Below are 19,388 nucleotides of genomic sequence, written 5' to 3'. Positions count from 1 at the left end.
CTTGACCGAGCATATCTTCTCAGCTTGACCTCCTTCCCTTCTTGTTACTAAAGTTTAGAAGCACATAATGGTGCCTATATTATAATATTATCAACGAGGCAATGAGCTGTATCTAGTCAAGGACTATCCCCACAACATATAAATTGACATACAATTATGTTTCCCAATGGGTCCTATATATAGATTCTACAATCTCCACTTCCTGCAACTCATTGCAATTCCAACACCTCCATAAATGGAAAACATGCTCAAGTTATGCTTCCTTTCACTACTATTACTCTCTCCATTTGCATTCTCCGAACTATGCAACCCAAGTGACAAGAAAGCGCTGCTCCAAATCAAGAAGGACTTCAACAACCCTAATGCCGCGGTGTTTCCCTCTTGGAACCTAGCCATTGATTGCTGCGACTGGAATGGCATTGAGTGCGACTCCAACACCAACCGTGTTATCTCCCTCACTATCATAACCGATGATAGTTTGTCGGGACAAATACCACCCGCCGTGGGTGACCTTCCTTACCTTCAAACTCTCGAATTCCACAAGCTACCCAAACTCACCGGTCCAATTCCGCCAGCAATCACAAAGCTCACCAATCTAAAGGAGCTCTATCTTAGCTGGAACAATCTCTCAGGATCTGTACCAGATTTCTTTCCCCAACTCACGAGCCTCGAGTTTCTAGACCTTTCTTTCAATAACCTCTCTGGCCGCATACCTAGCTCACTCTCCCAAATTCCTAACCTACAGTCCCTTCGTTTGGACCGGAACAGGCTCACCGGCCCAATCCCGGACTCGTTCGGGTACTTTAAGCAGAAGGGAATTGGACTTGACCTATCCCACAACCAGCTTTCAGGTCCCATTCCAGCTTCCTTAGCCCGGTTGGAGCCTGAGAGGATATTTCTCTCAAGGAACAAGCTTATAGGAGATGCATACATGCTTTTTGGAGCCAACAAATCGACCCAACAAATTGACATTTCAAGGAACATGTTCTCGTTTGATCTGTCCAAAGTGGAGTTCCCAACAAGCAACTTGATAATGGTGGACCTGAACCACAACCAGATCTATGGCAGCATTCCGCAGCAGATAATACAAGTGGACTTTTTGCAGATTTTCAATGTGAGCTATAATCGGTTGTGTGGTGAGATACCACAAGGTGGAAGATTGCAGAGGTTTGATAATACTACGTATTTTCACAACAAGTGTTTGTGTGGATCACCACTTCCAAGCTGCAAATGATCAAAGCAAACTCAAATGGAATTGCATAATATCAACATATCCTAGTTTTTCGTTCTTTCTGATATTTGAATAAGAACTTCTGTAAACGTTGTAAGATTAAGAATTTGCTGGACATGAAAAAGCAGTATCGATTACAAGTCGAGTACAAGACAATGTATGTAACCCTAAACCATATTAAGCATTCACCGATGTCCAAAACCAACTCAGTTCACAAAAATAAAATAACTAAGCAAACACAACAAAATTAATCTCTTTAATGTTCAAGCCTGTGATTAAGCATCTGCAATTGTCACCTCAACCTCGACACCAGGCTCAATTGTGATAGAGGTAATCTGCTTAACAACATCTGGAGAACTGTAAAGGTCGATTACCCTCTTGTGCACGCGTAACTCAAATCTGTCCCAGGTGTTGGTTCCTAGAACAAGAGGGACAACAATGAATATCACTCGTTCAAAAAGAAACAACAATCAGAATGCAACACAACACATGAATTCTTGAAACACTGAAGCCAGCATACCCAGACTAAGACTAGAAAGATCACAACATTGATCAAATCTATGATTGCCATTTTGCGCCAAACAATGCTTAATTTAATGCAACAACAAAAAGCTAGTCTAGACTAAGAAAAATGTGCCACATATATCATCTGCAATGTACCCCGGATCAATTGCCATCTTGGAATATGTTCCATGGACAATCCAAAGAAACAACACAGAAAACCACAAGCATGGTGTGAACTGACCACAATATAAAACTAACTATAAGGCCACTAAAACTCAAAATTCTAACAAATAACTTGCATCAAATACTCAAGCAACAGTAGCAGTAGCATCATTTGTATAAATTTCAGAAGAATTATTATCTAAATACTCAAGCAGTGAAATACATAACCTCTCCAACCCCAAAACCCTTTTTTCAAACCCTTATCATTCAAATATGAGAGACAGATTCAATTTGAAAAAAAAAAGTCTAAACTATTACCACCTCTCAAAAACAACCAGTTAGAATCATAAAAACACAAATTACAAAACAGTCGCAGGATGATAAAAAAAATTGCGGAAGGGGAAGTGAAGAATTTACCTTCACCACAAGGGGATTTCCTAGTAGTGATGTGAAGAACCTTAGTGGGCATCCTCACGGGTCCCTTCACCCTGAGGCGCTTGTCCTTGGCACCACGAACCAAGTCAGAGCAAACTGAAAAGAAAAAGAAACAGCACCACAATGAAAAGCCATCACGCTATTAGCCACTGCAACAGGATCAAAAACAAAAGCATGCAACCAAAAAAAAAGCTACTTTTTTTATGAGAAGAAACTGATACCCTTCTCGAGATTTTTGACGTGCTTGGAGGAGAGGGTGATTCTGATCTTGTGGATCTGATCTTGTGACTCCTCCAAGCCGGGTTTGGTGGGCTTCATGGCTGCGTACGCCATTGTCGAGTGCTCGCCGAAACAGAGAGATGAGCTCGCTAAGAAGGGGAGAGTTGCGGCGTAGTGCTACACTGAACCTGCAAACCTAAAACACAAAAACAAAATTGCTACTTATAATAATTAATAAATACTGGGGATATTACTATTATTAGACAGATTTATTAAAAATATTTTTAATATTTGTAAAGAAAAAAAATCAATATCATGTGTTTATATTTGATTTTGGTTTATTTATTTATGAGAAATGGTAGAGGATTAATATTTTTTATTAATATTAGTTAATATTTTAGGTCAATATCTTAATTTTATATTATTGAAATTTAAATTTTAGTCTTTAATATTTATAATTAGTTAAATATTAATAAAAAATAATAAATTTTATTTATCATGTGATATTATTCTTTATTTATTTATGATTTACTTCATACTTATTTTAAGACTAAAGAGTAGTTTAGAATTTTTTTATCATTTATTCATATTATTATTAGCATTTGAAACATTTACAAGCTTATTCAAGTTCATTATTTCGATATGCATTCCTTTTAAGAATAAAATGTGTTTTTTTTTTTTGAATTATGGTATATCATTATTATTATGTCAAGTACCATTGTTTGTATTTTACAATATGCATTCAGTGTCAAAAGAAATCAGAAATCTAGTTTTTGTTATTACTTATGTTTTTCCATTAAATAAACAATAATAAAAACTTAGGGATTTCTTTTTTTTTTCATTAACAAATTTTATGCATAAACCTTTAAAATCAATTTGGTGACTTCTGCAATAGGATGATCCTTCTAACCTTTTTTAAAAATAAAAAATAAAAAATAAAAATAGTATATATAATTGAAGAAGGTTTCATATTCAAAGTGAATGTTCCATTGCACTAAATAGTTGGTGAATTTAACAATATATAAGTTATGGTCCAATGAACTATAATCCAAATAACATAGTTTCTTTATCTTCACCTAAAAGTCTCAAATTCGAATCTCATTCTTAACTTAAAAAAAAAATATTTAACTAAAGAGGTTAATTTGGTGTATTAATGTGTACTTATATATTATCATTCACTAAGATATTTTCATTTTTAATACTTTTACTCTAGTGAATCTATAAATATATACTTTTAGAAGAATTTTAAATGTACTAAGAACACCAATGTTCCAATTATTTTCACCGTTGATTTGAATTATAAAAAATATATATAATATATATTAATTAAAATCAACAATTAAAACAATTGAAACATTGGTATTTCCAATACACTTAAAATTTTTCCTATACTTTTTAATACTTCTATAAATATTTTCATAATTATTAGACTTGCTATTCAAATCATTGCAAATTGCAACACACTCTTTGTCACGGCAAAAAATGAACCATGATCGGCGCTCAGGAAAATAATTCTCAAGCAAGCCTAACATACGCAAATATAAGTTGAATAAGAAATTTACAAATATTTTACAAGTTCCAAAATAAATAGTTATACATTTTTAACAAAAATTTAAATAATTAAGAATAATTAGATCCTGCCTGTGACATATGGAGCATATACACCTAGGAATTCGATAAAGAATAGATACTCATTGCAGATTGTTACTCTTGAATAGAAAGTCTCACATAGTCAAGTATTTGTTCCTAAAAAATATTTTTAGAAAAATGGGGTGAGTTTTGCAACTTAGTGACTAGACAATACATCTATAATCGGCATGAGACCATATAAACATTATTATCAAAGTAATTTTAATTAGAAAATAATAATTGATAATAATAAGTGAATCAATAAGGGAGTTCTCATACAGAAATCAAATCAAAAGTTCACACCTGGGCGGCTCCACCTCTATGGGTAGCCATTTCCTCTTGTGTGTCATAACAGAATAATAGATCTAATGTGTGGCCTACACGTTAGGCTAGCAACACCTCTGCTAGCTGGAGTCTGAGTTAGATGCATCTAAGTTAACGTCATAACTGCCGTTAACTATGGTTTTCTAATATGAGCCTCCCAAACCAATTCAAAACATATAATTTCAAATACAACAAATCTTTGATCTTTCAAGTATATAAGGTATCGAATCAAATCAAATCATATTATACTTTCTCATCAGAATCTTTTCCAATCATACTTTTTCAATCATAAAACATTTCAAACATATTTCACAATCTTTAAACTAAGTGAATACCAACAAATACTTCAATGCTTCAAAAACAGATATTCAAATAAAATCAAATGTTTTAAAATAATGCAAAACTTCATCAAAAATATATATGGTCTCATGTATAGTTTCAAAAGTATAAACTTCATAAAAATGAATTATTTAATTTTAATAAATCAATTATTCTAATCAATTTAAAACCGTTCAAAGCAAATATAGTGAGTATAATTCAAAGATCATAATAGATATATGTCAAAATAATTATAGATGCACAGTCAAATAATTATAAATGTAAAGTCTACTCACAATGTAGTCCTAAAGGATCGAAGATATCAAACCCGGAGTGCCAAATTCAAGGTGAAGAGGATTGAAGTAGAATAAAACGAATGAGCGCAAAAATTTGGACCGGAGTAGTGACAAAAGATGGAGCTGGCGATAGCTCTGGGAATCTAAAACAGGCAAAACTAAAATCGAATTAAAACAAGGACAAGATATACTAAATGGTGGCATAATAGGACATGAAAATTAGAGCAGAATCAAGGAAAAAGGCTAGACCGGGATAATGACAGGAGCAGTTCAGCTTTAGTAGCACCAACAAGTCCGGCGGCAAGGACGATGGCTGGTACATCCGAACGGCAACAGGAGCAGCGCAGCAGCGGACGGTCCCTCCTCCTTGGCGTTTCTCACTCTCCGGGAACTCCTCTCTCTTCGAAGCTCCAAATCTGCAACTATGACAACGGCGGCGAGGCTGGCTTCGACGGCGGTAGCTAGGCGTTTCTTGGCGGTAGAGGCGCAACGGCCATAGCAGCAGCAGTTCCATCTTTCCTCCAATCATGTAATTCCAATGACAACAGCGGCTTCAGAAAGACAAACCAAAAACAGGGGCAGAGCTCAGCAGTAGTGACAGATTCTTTCTCCACCATCGCGTTGCTTTCCACGGTGGACCCAATAGCAATGGCAGCAGATCAATCGTGATGGAGGCACGGCGGCGTCCCCTTCCTCTCGGCCTTGGCTTGCATCATGTCGCCCTCTTATCTCCTCTGTGGCAGTGTTGATGATGAAGGAACGAGCTTGACGTGCATCACCAGGCGCGATGACAGCGACATCGGGATGCAGCACGGCGGTGACGACTGGGCGCGGTCCGGTCTCTCCCTACTTCCTCTTCTTCCCTCGCGGCTCCCCCACTCTTTGAATCTCTTGTCTCTCTCTTCCGTGGGTGTGGCTGGGTAAAGGGTTTCAGGGTTAGGGTTTCCCAATTTGAGAACTATGGTTTCTGATTTGAAAAAAAAAAGAGAAGTAAGGGTATTTTAGGAATTTTACACTCCTACTCCTTCATGCCCACAAGATGCACCCATTTAGGGTGTAAGTTTTATACTACAAACTTATTTTCCTCCATTTTCTTCTAAAATTAACTCAGAAACAAACCATCAAATTCTCAATAATAATTATAAGATGATTGCTATATTGTCTAAAAAGAGGTAATGACCAAATCAGTACCCAAAAGATTGAAACGTTTACATTTCGGTACCTGACTATTGTAATTGACAAAAAAGTACCCAAAAAATTTTAAAAACTGACAAGCGTGTCCATGTGCTTGTCGGACCAAAGCTTCGGTGAGGACAATGCTGACCTGGACACTGGATTTTGCTGACAAAACATGTTTTATTTGAGTTGTAATTTTCAATTAACTAATTTGTTAGCCTAGGTAGAAATTAAATTAATTGAAATTGATTTGGCCCCCAAATCAGAGGTCTTTGCCCTAATTTCCAATACTGCTCTCTTCGTTAACTCGCGGGAGGGGAGCCAAAATTGGAAGATGCATACATCAATGGCTCGTGGAAAAGCTGCAATGGTGAGAAGGTAATCATCGATGCAAGCCTTCGACGTGGATGGTGCTTCCGGTATTGTGAGCAAAACTTACGATGGTTGTTGCTTTTGTCCCCTTCCGGTGGTTCCGTTGAAGTCGAAGACAAGTAGCAACCCTGATAGATGGTTTCTACGCTGCCTTATATGGAAGGTAAGCTTGGAATTTTGATGAATATGTGAGGAATTAATGTAATATCCCTTATTGGTCTGTCATCTGTGCTTATTCAGTTGTAGTTTTCGATTGCTGTCTGATCTTTGAAATTTTTGTGTTGTGCTAGAACACACAAATACGTTGCGGGTATTTTCAATGGTTGGATGAAATACAAGAGGAATGTGTGGAAGGAGAAGTTTCTTCAGAGAATAGTAATATGCTGGGCAAATTAGAACCAAAAAAGAAAAGCATAATCGATGTCAACTGTGGGGATGGCCAGAAAATTGATAGGATGATGATGGTACTATCTGTGGTGAATGACATGAAGGAGCATCTGAAGAGGGTTGAGTTGTGCCTAATTTTTGTGTGTATATTGGTTGGGTTAAATGTGGCTTTGATTATGTTTAGTTTGGCAAAGTAGGTAGATAGTGCACAGTATAATTGTATAACAATGACACTTTGGAATTTTGTAATCTTCTCCTCATTGTAATTGAGATGATTTAATATATGCTGTGAACAGATTTGTGAAGAAATTATTGTTGTCCTAATGTGAGCAAGCTATATAGATTAATAGTAAGCCATGTAAAATAGATTTGTGAACAGAACCTCAATAAAACACCAGGAGATATAAAATGAAGTTATAACCATTAACTATTCAGACTAACAAAGTTCAGACCCCAAAATAAGACTAGCGAAAAGACACTTATGTTCATAGTAGCTGCAACAGACCCAAAATGACATTAACAAAACACAAAAAGATTTGGTTTGCACTTACATGCCATAATGGCACTTGGGTTTATGTTAACTAAATCATGTCCAAACAGGAGCTAACAACAAACTAAAAAACCCAAGATCAAAATCAATTCAGTTCTTGTCATTTGTTGATGGCTTTGATGGTGGTGGTCCGGATGGCTTTTTCTTCTTCAAGGATGGGGTGGGCATGAAGCCAGTGAACCTGCTCTGTGTGGCTAGGCTTGCTGTTGCCATGGTCTCCCTAGTCACAGTTGGTGGCCTAAATAATGTTGTACATTGGGCCTGAAGATTGGGCCTAACTAATGGACCTTGTGGCATTGACCCAGACCCACTACATAGGACTGCAGCATTGGATGGAGATGCAGAAATTTGGGAGCTAGACCCAAGATCAGGCCTGACAACCCTAGGTTGAGCAAGGGGTGATGGTGCAGCTGCTGCATTTTGTCTTGGAGTGGTGCTGCCCCTTTCTCTTGGTGGAACTGGGTTGCCCCTTACAAAAGATGGTTTGCCCCTCCTCTTTGGTGTTGGTGCTGGTTCTGAAGTAGCTGTTGGAGGGGCCAAGTTGGTTGCTGCTGGTATAGTGGCTATATTAGGGGGTGCAGCATTTGCTGTAGTGTTCCCAGCATGTGTTGGACTAACCAAGTTATTCTGCATCAATTTGTCCATTCATGAAAACAGATCCAAGAGTTTGGAACAACAAGGTAACATAAATCACATTGTCTACCTCATCAGGCTGACTTTGTGGATGATTTTGAGTGAGGTCTTCCTCATCTGCAACGTGCAGCGTGTGCAGCTTCCATGGTCTCCTCCCAGTTAGCTTCTTGCTCCCTAGCTTCTTCCTCATCAAGATCTGGTTCTTCAGCTCCTCTTCCAGTTCCTTTCTCAAGACAAGTTCTGCTATTATGTCCAGCCTTATAAAGAGCACATAAATAAGGTAAATCAGCATTCATCAAATTTACAAATGGCAAATAAAATGTAAAGTAAATAGACATTAATATTATTGACCCTCTTGCAGATTTGGCATGTTATCTGTCCGTATCTTCTCTTGGCCTTGTATTGGCTTCCAGAGCTTTGCTCAGTGTTATCCTTTCTCCTCTTCTTGTAGGTCTGTCAATAGGCCTCTTGTATGGAGGGGGCAGACATGGCAACCCTTCGTGATGTTCCCAGTACTCTTGACTCGGTATGCTGCTAATGTGAAATTGGTAAGTCCTATTATATGCCTCGATGGTGAGCTTGTGATGGACATAGTTTTCAGGCTTCTCATTCTTTCTCTAGATTACTGCAATACCATGACAACATGGTAGTCCAGTCAGCTGCCATTTTCTGCATGAGCATGTCCTCTCTCGTGTATTGACTCTCACTCTATGTTACTACTTTGTTACCTCAAACTGGTTGTGCTCATCATCACCACACCATTGTGCTTCCCTGTAGTTAGCTTGTCTTTTCTCTTTCTCTAGCCTACTGACTTGTACAGGGATTATCTGTCCAGTGTAAGCCATTAGTGAGTCCTTGTGAGTTGCCATTGTCTTCATGATATAAAACCTAAGCTCTTCAAGTATTGTCAAAATGCTCTTCCCCCGTAGACCCACAATTGTTGAATTAAATGACTCAGTTATTGCTTGTCAAACTATCTACCTTTGGCCATTCTGAAAACCTAGATCTCGACCACTGTTCTTGTTTAAATTTGGACAAATACTCCCATGCTTGTTTGTTGATCCATTTTATAGTTGCCATTACATCATTGAACTCTTGATCAATAGTTGCTTTTGCACATTGCCAAAATGCTGCTTTAAGTTCCTTATCCTTCCATCTCTTGTTCAGATTTCTCCACATATGCATACAACAAAATCTGTGCTTGACCCCCGGCATCACGTCCTGCAATGCTGGTATTAATCCCTGCATTGAATGGTAACCACAATTAATTAGGAGACATTCGATAAGTTACTTCTAGAAACACATAAGAATTCAAATACAATATTCATAGTGCACATCACCTTTTGCTGGTCCGACATAAAAACCCAGCCATTCTCATTATAGCCCCCTATGTCAGTGTGCAACTCCTCTAAAAAGAATCTCCAATTTTTCCTAGTTTCTGCATCAACAACCCCATATGCTATTGGAAAAAGTTGATTGTTCGCATCCTGATCAACGGCAGTTAGTAATTGCCCTCCAAAGTAGCCTTTCAAAAACGTCCCATCCAAAACTATAAAGGGTCTACACTCTGCTTTAAATCCATTCTTGCAAGCAGCCAAACAGATGTACAAGTTCCTAAACCTAGGCAACCCCTCTGACTGTGGAGTAGTCCCCATGTTGGCTCTTGAACCAGGATTAGCCTTCATGATTTCGTTCAGATAGTCTCTAAGCCTTAGGTATTGATCTTTCTCTGTTCCCTCAATAACTTCTTTGGCCTTGTCTATAGCCCTATACATCATCTTCTCATTAACTGATATGTCATACTCCACTTTAAACCACTCTTGTGCCTCCCTCTGCAGCATATTGGGATAGATTCTGAGCTTTGGCACCAGTTCCTCAGCAATCCAAGAACAACTAACTGACTTACTCTTGTTGCTTCTAGGACACGTATGTTCGTCCACAAATGTCTTTATCTGAAAGGATGCTGGGTAGTTGGTCCTGACACAGTAGCACAACCAAGGGCAGTCGGGGTCATAGCAAATCACCCTACACCTCTTCTTTTCATTCCTCAGATAGAATACCTGTCTCCCAATTTGTATATTATACTTCTGCACTGCTGCTTTGAATTGGTCCATGGTCTCAAACTCCATATTCAACTCCAAAGTTATTTTCCTATATGGCGTGTTGGGATTATGTTGAGGAAATACAGGTTCCTCTTCATCGTCAGATGCAGGAGGGCTACAGAGTTCTTTAGACTCATATTGGTACATCTCAGGTTCACTTTCGCCATCTTCTCTATTCGGGTTAGGCACCTCTACCCTTGGTGCTTGATCCTCCTTTCCAGGTACAATTCTTTGCCCAGACGGTTGCGGCCTTGGATGATTTCTCCTTGTGTTAGTTCTTCCAGTTGTTTGTGTTACATTATCTGTTGCAGAATCATTTAAGATACATGAGAATTGATGCAATGCTTATTCACATAGCATCTAACACAAAAAAAGAAAAAAACAAGAAAGAACTTTACCTGTTGAATTTTCTGTAACAGGTTCCTCTAGCCTCAACTCATCCACAACTGGTTCTCCAAAATCAGAACCTTCATTCGGATCATTAACATCATCAACATTGGTCTCGTATGTGGGTTCATTTACCGCTTCAGCTTCTCGATGATCACTCTCAAGAACTTCATTTTCGGCAGCTCTTCTTTCTCGGGATAAACCACTAGTGGTGGTCTTGGATGCCTCTTTCTAACCTTCCTAACACCCATCTGTGGAGCTGATGCTCCTTCAGTTCCTTTCTCCTCATTCGCAGCACTATCACCTTTGTTCGACTCGTTTACATCACCAGTGGCCTCATTTACAACCTCCTTCACATTCTCCTTCACAACAACACTCAAAGCCATATTCAATTCATTAGTCTCAGCTCTGGTCTCATTCACACCTTCATTCTCCTTCTCATTAACCTCGTTCATATTATCACCACCTGGATTGACTTCAACCACACTATCACTGCTACCATCAGACATGACTTCTTCATCAATGATTTCAGGGTTCACATCAATGGAGTGATCAGAATATAGGTGTACAGTGTTGTCATTCTTCATCGCACTCTCACACATCCTCATCACTTCAGCATCTGTCCTAAGCACTCTAAAACCCTTACCTAAGTCTAAACCAGGTTCTAGCCAGTACACCTCATTATATCCAGGGTAATCCAAGTCGAGAAATAACCCATCAACAAAAAATAAATTACATGTCTCCACATTCACCTTGTGTATCTCAGTTACCAAACCTCCATCGTATATCACATTACCGTCCCCACCCCTTTTCAAGGCACCCATGTGATGATAAACAAACGTAACTAGACGATCCATCTAAAAAAAGATTTACAAGCACAGAAAACAAACAACAAACATGGCTCACTACTAAAACAATCAAAATGATCATAATGTTGTCCACAAAAACCACGTAAATGAGAGGATGGAATGAGGGTGAACTTACCTCCTCGTAGGTTTCTTCCTGATGAAGAATGGAGTCGCGATGATGCCACTAGCAAACCCTCACACTTGACGCTCGGACTTCGATAATGTCTCTCACCTTGTTTTCCTTCTTCTTCGCGCCAAGATCACAGAGCAACGTCTCTCTCTCTTTACTTGACCTTTCAGTTTTACTCCTAATGAAACACTAAGTCACAGTATGTAACCAACTAGTTACAGCACTTGTTAATTGGGGATTAGGGCAAAGACCTCTGATTTGGGAGCCAAATCAATTTCAATTAATTTAATTTCCACCTAGGCTAACAAATTTATTAATTGAAAATTACAACTCAAATAAAACATGTTTTGTCAGCAAAATCCGGCCTCCAAGTCAGCATTGTCCTCACCGGAGCTTTGGTCCGGCAAGCACATGGACACGTTTGTCAGTTTTTAAAATTTTCTGGGTACCTTTTTGTCAATTACAATAGTCAGGTACCGAAATGTCAGCGTTTCAATCTTTCTAAGTACCGATTTGGTCATTACCTCTATCTAAAAATTAATATTTAATTTAAAAAAAAATCATTTTTTAAATATTTAAAATTTACTATAAAAAATAAGTTAAACAAAAATTAAATACTAAGTAATAGACACTATAGAAGTAATAGACACTAAAGAATTGACCAGAGTTAAAAATATGATAGCCATGTTCCATTACTTCAGCTTCTTGACAACAGAGCCAACTAAAGACTACAACACAAATTATCCCAAAAATAGCAAATAGCATCGAGCTATAACCAAATGATATCACAATTCACAACTTCAAACAGAAACCAGAGCAGTTAAATATCAATCAACAATTTTAATAGTCACCTTTTTCTTATTTTTTTTTATAACTTGCCTCCTCATTATTCTAAACCAATGTACATTTTCTTGATGATTATTTACAAGTTACAACAACCCCTCCCAACTTCAAATGGGGGGAGGAATATCCACAATCAACTATGAATGTTACAACTTTAGGTGAGCATTAGAGGTAGAAACGAATCACTTTGATAAATCAACAATGTAATTTCCCTTCCTCTGTTTTTACTTACATGGCTCGCTATGATGACCCTTTCCATGGCAATCTATTAAGACTGTCAACAATGGCCCTTCGGAACTCACCATTGTGGAGAAGGAAGGACGAGACATGCCCACCTGTGACCCATCTCACCTCAGAACCTGGCCAAGCTTTCTGAAGTTCCAGGACCGAGTGTTTCGGGATATATCCGTCATCCTGCAAAACAATGCAAGTGATAGTCAAAATCAGAAATTCAAGGACACATTCAAGGAAATGGAAACTCATTTATCTTACGGATCATATACGTTTAACAACACATGATCATAAAAGACGTGTTCTTTGACACATGGAAAAGCTATTTAAACAAATGAACCATGAATATCAGATGTATGGTTCTCCTGATTTTCACTAGACTTGTTCGTAAGGTGATGTTTAAAGATCTGGAACTTACTGTAGCAGCAACAAAGATTACAGCATTGGGGTTTTGAGGAATTGGAAAGCGTGTGACATCTGTGAGAGACAGCACATTTCGCATTCGTTCCCTCACCTCCTCAAGAGTCATCGCAACCTTCTCAGTTGCAAGATCTTCTCTCAGTGCCTCCCAGGCAGTACCATGCTTTAAAATCCCCTCACAGAATGCGACAACGGCAGAATGTGGTGAGAGAAAAGGGAGTGTGGCAACAGGTGTAGGGTGAAGTGATCCAACCATTGCAGCATGCACTCCTCCTAGAGTCCATAAAAAAAATCACAATAATTATATCAAAAAACAATCCACAAGATTCTACTAGTTAAAACTTTCCACTATGTTGTTTACATCTAAAAGGACACTTAGTACAGATAATGACACTGGTTTATTCCTCATTTCTCTATCTATAATTTGGGTGGCAGAGTGTGAGGGAAAGTAAAAAGAATAACAATTGTAGATTGATGAAAAGTTAAACATGACTGAGAACAAAAGAAGTGAAACTGTGTGAGCTTTAGTATGGGATGAGTCTTACCCATACTAAGTCCACAAACACCCATCTTGCCAAAACCAGCCTCAGAGTCCAACCAGTGTAAGAGACTGCGTGCCTCTTCAATGGTTGCTCTTCCTAATAAAAGCAAGTCACTAACACACAAAAGTTTTGCCCCACGCTGCAGCATTGGACGTCTTTGTCCATAGAAAGGACTGCATTTGCACATATATACATAATGAATACAGAACTTAAATTAAGCCAATATAACAAAAATAAGCACAAAATTTGACTATAACCTCTCAAGTACCATGGTTGCAATATTTTCCTTCACCAATGGGCCACCAAGACGCAATCTTCTTTCAAATGTATGGTCCCCAGTTCCTACACAAGGCGAAAGAAAAAGTTTACATAACAAGTAAAGGTCTTAAATACATAGTCACAGCAGGAAAAAAGTTTAGTCTTCTGCGTTTCTCTGTAATATGTGTCTGCTTAGTTATGTAACCTTTTCAAGCTTTTAACATAATTATTTTTTCCAATTGTCCATGTCTTCAATGCGAAGAGTCAACAATATAGGAACCAAAATCATAATAATAACAAAACTAAGATAACAAAGCAGCGGTTACTCCATAGTTCTCTTGCAATCATTGTTTTATCTTCTGTTTGACCTATAACTCTTTAGAAAAGAGAAATTCTGGGAACAGAATATGTTACCATGCCCAAAATAGATTAGTTTGTCCAGATGGAAAATGAAAGCAAAAAACAAAAAGGGACTAAAATAAGATAGGTAACCATTCTACTTTCATCTCTTAGGATTTCCCTTGAAGTATAAGGTAATAAAAACAATGTCAAACTACTCTGGTCAAACAATCAAAGAACACAACTCTTTCTGTCATTTTTCCCACAACAATCCACACTTCCATAAAGCATGTTTTTGCAATCATCACAAACAACGATAACAATGTAACAGTTACTTAGATTTCAATCCATGTCCGAAAACATATCATAACTCAAAATTCAAACTTTTTTTAAATGATTGAAACAAAAGAAAGAAGATAGCAAATAATTAGCATTAACAGAATACCTGCAAGATGAACAACACAAGACATTGCATGAGGTGGGACATTCTTGGGCATGAGGAAAGCAACCCGAGCATTGTGGCTTTCAGGGGGCAAAGCATTGAGAAGCTGGTCCTCGCATGGGGTCCTGAAGACACCTTCTCTCAAGGAAGCCGTTCTTGTCTCCCAAACGGTCTTCCAAAGTGGCTGAATCACGGTGGGTGGCCAGTTCTGGCCGGCAACTTCAGGGAACAACTGCTTTATCATCCTCTCCAGCATCTCCAGCTTCGTGCCACCCCATCCTCTCGAGAAGAATGGCGTGCTCATCTTTGTACGGTGCATGAATGCACCATACACGTGGTCCAACACATAATGAAGCATCCCCAGATTCACCGTCACCATTACTATCCTCCTCTTACTCTTCCAACAATAATTAAATAAATATAATCAACCAGGTAGTGCTGTGGTAGTGATGCTATCACGATGACGATTGATATAAACAAGATGGATCTCAAACTCTCAATCAAATACAACGTTTGGTACTCAACCGATTATAGATGTCTACAAAAAAGAAAGACATTGATAAGGGAAAGAACAAGAGTATGTGATTGGAGAGAAAAAGAGTGTGATTTTGAAGGATTGGATAGGTTAGGTTGTTGTTTTGAGGGAGATCTAAAAATAGAGAGAGAATAATAAGAAAATGGAAATGGATGAGACCGAAGGGAGAGAGAAAAAAGGGGGATACAAGTTATAAGCAACAAGAACTGAAGAACACAAAAACAATGGGCGGAGAATAAATTGGTTAATGACACGCTGGATGGGGCCCACTCCTACACCTCACTTCAGGTTGTTATGTTAATGTTATGACGTTTTCGAATAATGTTTTGGTACTAATATTTGAATTCAATAATAAAATCATTATTAATATTGGAATTCTTTTAAATTTATTTTTTCTCTAATAAGATTAGATGATCAATAATTCAGTATCATCACTGTCTAAGAAAGACGAAAAAGTGTTTAAATAAATTATTTTATTAATCCACGTCTTTCATATTAAATCACCAAAAATATATCATAATACAAAAATATACATTTATTCACAAAAATTAGAAATCAATAAAAAAGTAGTCTCAATTTTTCTCAACTAAAACCTTCTATATCTTTAATAAGATGGTTGAATTGCAATTTTTCTAATGAAAAAGAATTGCTGAGACTGCTTTAGTATATTGAAGACCTAAAGGTATTATATATATTTAAGCATAATACCCATTAAATCTTATAACTCAAATAAAAATAATATTTAAAATTTAAAAGATAATATATCTAAAATTCAAAAGATAATATCTAATTTTATTTTCATTTAATTTTAAATTAAAAATAATTATAATTTATTTAATTTAACATTTATAACAATAAATAAAATCAACATGATATAAATTATTTAATTTAAAATAATATAATTTGTAATGATAATTAATATATACATTACTTACAAATAAATTAAAAAATTAAATAATTTCTTAACATTGCCAGCTTCTAACAATAGTGACTAAGCATTTAAAGAGGAGACTCTATATGAAAACCACTTACATAAAGATGTCAAAAATATCTTTTTATTAAAATATTTTTTAAAAATTAAAATTTAACACATAATTAATTAAACTGTGTTATTTTTATTAAAATTAGACCGAATAAATCAGTTTAGCCAAAAAATTAATAAATTAAATTTTGAACTGATATTAATTAATATTTTTTATAAAAAATACTATAATATCCATATTATAAAAAATAACTAAAATATTCCTATCATATATATATATATATATATATATATATATAAATTTTGAAAATTCTAAATTCTAACCGAGAAAAAAAATTAGAATTTAGAATTTTCAAAATTAATATATATAATAAAAATATTTTAGTCATTTTCTATAATAAAAATATTATAGTAATTTTTTATAAAAAATAATATTAATTTAGACCAATTCAAAATTTGATTTACCATTTTTTAATTAAATTAATTTGTTTGATATAATTTTAACAAAAATAATACAATTTAATTGATTATAAATATTAAATTTTAATTATTAAAAAATATTTAAAAAAAATTTTTAGCGTCTTTATTGAAATGCGTCCCAGATTACCTTCGAAGAGCAATGCCAATGTTTTGAAGAGACTGAATTTAAGAAATATGTGCGGCCAAAATTTTTAATTTATCATAGACATCATTATAATTCCAATAAATCATACAGAATAAAATTATCACAAGTTATAAATCAGTCAAGATATCAATTCTTATTAGCTACTAATAATACAAGGACCAAGATATGAGTCTGTATTTGATATCATATAGATGGAAACGGATAAAGCCTAGGAAGAGGGACACATATAACAGGGTGAGCCCTGGGAACAACAAGGCCAGCCTTCTCTTCCATGTCAACGATCCCATCACCACCACCATTGACAAGCTTCCATTCAAAACACTGAAGCATCGAAGCCAGTGTCACATATGCAAGCGGCAAAGCCAGAGAAATTCCAGGGCACATTCTTCTTCCACTTCCGAAGGGAATCAACTCAAAGTGTTGACCCCTAACATCCAAATGAGTCAACGCACTCCCATTTTGATCGATGAACCTCTCAGGCCTGAAGTGAAGGGGATTCTCCCAATGGTTTGGGTCCCTTCCAATGGACCATGCATTGATAAACAAACGAGTCCTTGCTGGAATGTGATAGCCATCAACCGTGGCAGTTCTAGAACATTCCCTCACGATCAATGCACCTGGAGGGTGAAGCCTTGGTGTTTCTTTCACAATGGCTTGTATGTAAGGGAGGTTGGGAATGTCACATTCTTCAACGACCCTGTTCTTATTTCCAACAACTGCATCGATCTCTTCACGTGCTTTCTCCATAACGCCAGGATTGTTGATTAATTCAGCCATCGCCCACTCCATTGTCACAGCTGTTGTGTCAGTCCCCCCCACCAGTATGTCCTACAAGTTACCATGTTTAAATTAAGAATGAGTCATTATACATGTACTCAATGAAACTCAGATGCAGAACTTCATGTAAAATTGATAGTTAAGAATCAGGATGAACAGACCATGATGAAGGCTTTGATGTTGTCTGTATCCAATTTGATTTCAGCAGTTTCATCTTCGGATATGTCAAGAAGGACATCAAGTATATCCTTAACATCATCGTCATCACCGGTCGTCGAACCCTCTTCCTTCTTCTTTCTTCTTTCACGTTGATGCTCCTCAATCACTCTGTCCAGCAAGGCATCGAACCTTACCCGAATCTCCTTCAGCCTCTTCTTGAATCCCTGAACATCAACACTCTTCATGAACCACAAGAAATCCGACACGTTGAACTTCCCGCTCAGCTCCACCGTGTCCTCCACAACCTTTCTCAGCGCCTCCGCTTCTCCTCCCCCCTCAGAACAACTCTTCTGCCTCATCGTCATCATCGATATCACGTTGTTGGTCAGCATCATGAGTTCTGCCCCAACATCTACAGCCTCACCGGCCAACCCTTTCTTTGCCAAACCGCTAAGGAACCTCTTCCTCTCTTGCTGCCTCACGTGGAGGAGCTGGTGGAGCATTTTTCCGCCCAGGAGCTCCGACATACACACCTTCTTCATGAACTTCCAATAGGGTCCGTACGGGGCAAACACGAAGTCTTTGAATCCATAGGATAGGCTCTCCACGGCTACGGTTTTTGTGGGGCGGTCGGAGAAGGAGGTTTCGTGGATTTTGAGTAACTCTTTGGCGGCTTCAGCGGTGGAAGCCACCACGCAAGTGGCAGAGCCGAGGCAGAGGTGGATGATGGGTCCATAGGTGGTTGAGAGCTTGTGGAAATCTTGGTGCGGTAATGGAGAGAGAAGGTGGAGGTGTCCAATGATGGGTAGGGATGGTGGGCTCGGTGGAAGCTTTATTTGATTTTGTTTTCTTCTTCTCCTTATTATTATGGATCCAACCAACATGGTGGATATTATTAGCAACACTTGAGCAGTGTAGTCTTGTAAATCAGCCATGTCTATAAAGTATCACAAATAATAATAACTTAGATGGTCATTTATATATAATAATTAAGAATTGTTAAACAATTTGAAATCTACTTAAACACATGTTCACCTGAAAACATCATCTTCATCATGCAGCAGTCACCGTATAAATCTCACATGTTTGGTAAACCATAAATTAAAGGCTTAGACGACTTAACAGTTCACAAATGACCCCAGGTACGCCTGCTTGGGTCTTCAAAAACAAAGCCACTTTGTTTTCATTTTTCAAACTGCTTTTTGCTATTCATGATTACTTTTTCCTCTCATGTATAAGTTAGTCAACATTATGGCGATTACTTTTGTTTGTAAGGCTGGAATTTAGGACAAGAACAAAAAAGTTTTTTGTAGTGTAAAATTCATATAAAGAAAAATGTTCAAAGGCTAGTATTTTTTTTATATTGACCAATAATTTTAATTAGTACACATTTTATTAGTGTATTTAAATTTTTTTAACATTAACTTATAAAAATACATTAATTATTAAATGCGGGAAAAAAATAAATTGTACTAATTTTATAATATTGCTGTTCATACAAATTTTTTTTTTTATAGATTCTAACTTGTAAA

At 37.0% G+C, this 19,388-nt stretch overlaps 5 protein-coding genes across 6 annotated transcripts; 1 reads left to right on the top strand and 4 right to left on the bottom strand.

Annotated features, from left to right (window-relative positions):
- Positions 1-78: 78 nt before the first annotated feature.
- Positions 79-1,436, top strand: LOC130933141 (polygalacturonase inhibitor-like). Its single transcript, XM_057862674.1, has one exon. The coding sequence runs from the start codon at positions 236-238 to the stop codon at positions 1,232-1,234; it is 999 nt and encodes a 332-aa protein (XP_057718657.1). The 5' UTR covers positions 79-235; the 3' UTR covers positions 1,235-1,436.
- On the bottom strand, positions 1,299-2,763 carry LOC130933143 (40S ribosomal protein S20-2). The gene is made up of 3 exons (XM_057862676.1): positions 2,554-2,763; positions 2,315-2,428; positions 1,299-1,649 (listed from the first exon to the last, which is right to left on the bottom strand). Exons 1-3 carry the CDS (start codon positions 2,663-2,665, stop codon positions 1,507-1,509), a joined length of 369 nt encoding a protein of 122 aa, XP_057718659.1. The 5' UTR covers positions 2,666-2,763; the 3' UTR covers positions 1,299-1,506.
- Positions 2,764-7,503: 4,740 nt separating this feature from the next.
- On the bottom strand, positions 7,504-9,131 carry LOC130932600 (uncharacterized). Of its 2 annotated transcripts, none has more exons than XM_057861952.1 (3): positions 8,965-9,131; positions 8,307-8,861; positions 7,504-8,230 (listed from the first exon to the last, which is right to left on the bottom strand). In XM_057861952.1, the coding sequence occupies exons 2-3, from the start codon at positions 8,526-8,528 to the stop codon at positions 7,694-7,696; spliced, it is 759 nt and encodes a 252-aa protein (XP_057717935.1). In that variant the 5' UTR covers positions 8,529-8,861; positions 8,965-9,131; the 3' UTR covers positions 7,504-7,693. The 2 variants fall into 2 exon arrangements, with proteins under 2 accessions (XP_057717935.1, XP_057717936.1); XM_057861953.1 differs by having other exon boundaries at positions 8,307-8,493; positions 8,588-9,123.
- A 3,334-nt stretch (positions 9,132-12,465) lies between these two features.
- LOC130935794 (uncharacterized) lies at positions 12,466-15,499 on the bottom strand. Its single transcript, XM_057865694.1, has 5 exons — positions 14,782-15,499; positions 13,997-14,081; positions 13,743-13,912; positions 13,196-13,470; positions 12,466-12,960 (listed from the first exon to the last, which is right to left on the bottom strand). Exons 1-5 carry the CDS (start codon positions 15,155-15,157, stop codon positions 12,787-12,789), a joined length of 1,080 nt encoding a protein of 359 aa, XP_057721677.1. The 5' UTR covers positions 15,158-15,499; the 3' UTR covers positions 12,466-12,786.
- A 1,528-nt stretch (positions 15,500-17,027) lies between these two features.
- On the bottom strand, positions 17,028-19,105 carry LOC130932695 (cytochrome P450 93A3-like). The gene is made up of 3 exons (XM_057862094.1): positions 18,892-19,105; positions 17,859-18,793; positions 17,028-17,748 (listed from the first exon to the last, which is right to left on the bottom strand). Exons 1-3 carry the CDS (start codon positions 18,911-18,913, stop codon positions 17,104-17,106), a joined length of 1,602 nt encoding a protein of 533 aa, XP_057718077.1. The 5' UTR covers positions 18,914-19,105; the 3' UTR covers positions 17,028-17,103.
- Between the last annotated feature and the right edge of the window lie 283 nt (positions 19,106-19,388).

This window comes from Arachis stenosperma, chromosome 6 (genome assembly GCF_014773155.1).
Source record: "Arachis stenosperma cultivar V10309 chromosome 6, arast.V10309.gnm1.PFL2, whole genome shotgun sequence".
NCBI lineage: Eukaryota > Viridiplantae > Streptophyta > Magnoliopsida > Fabales > Fabaceae > Arachis > Arachis stenosperma.
This window is presented reverse-complemented; position numbering and strand designations above follow the sequence as displayed.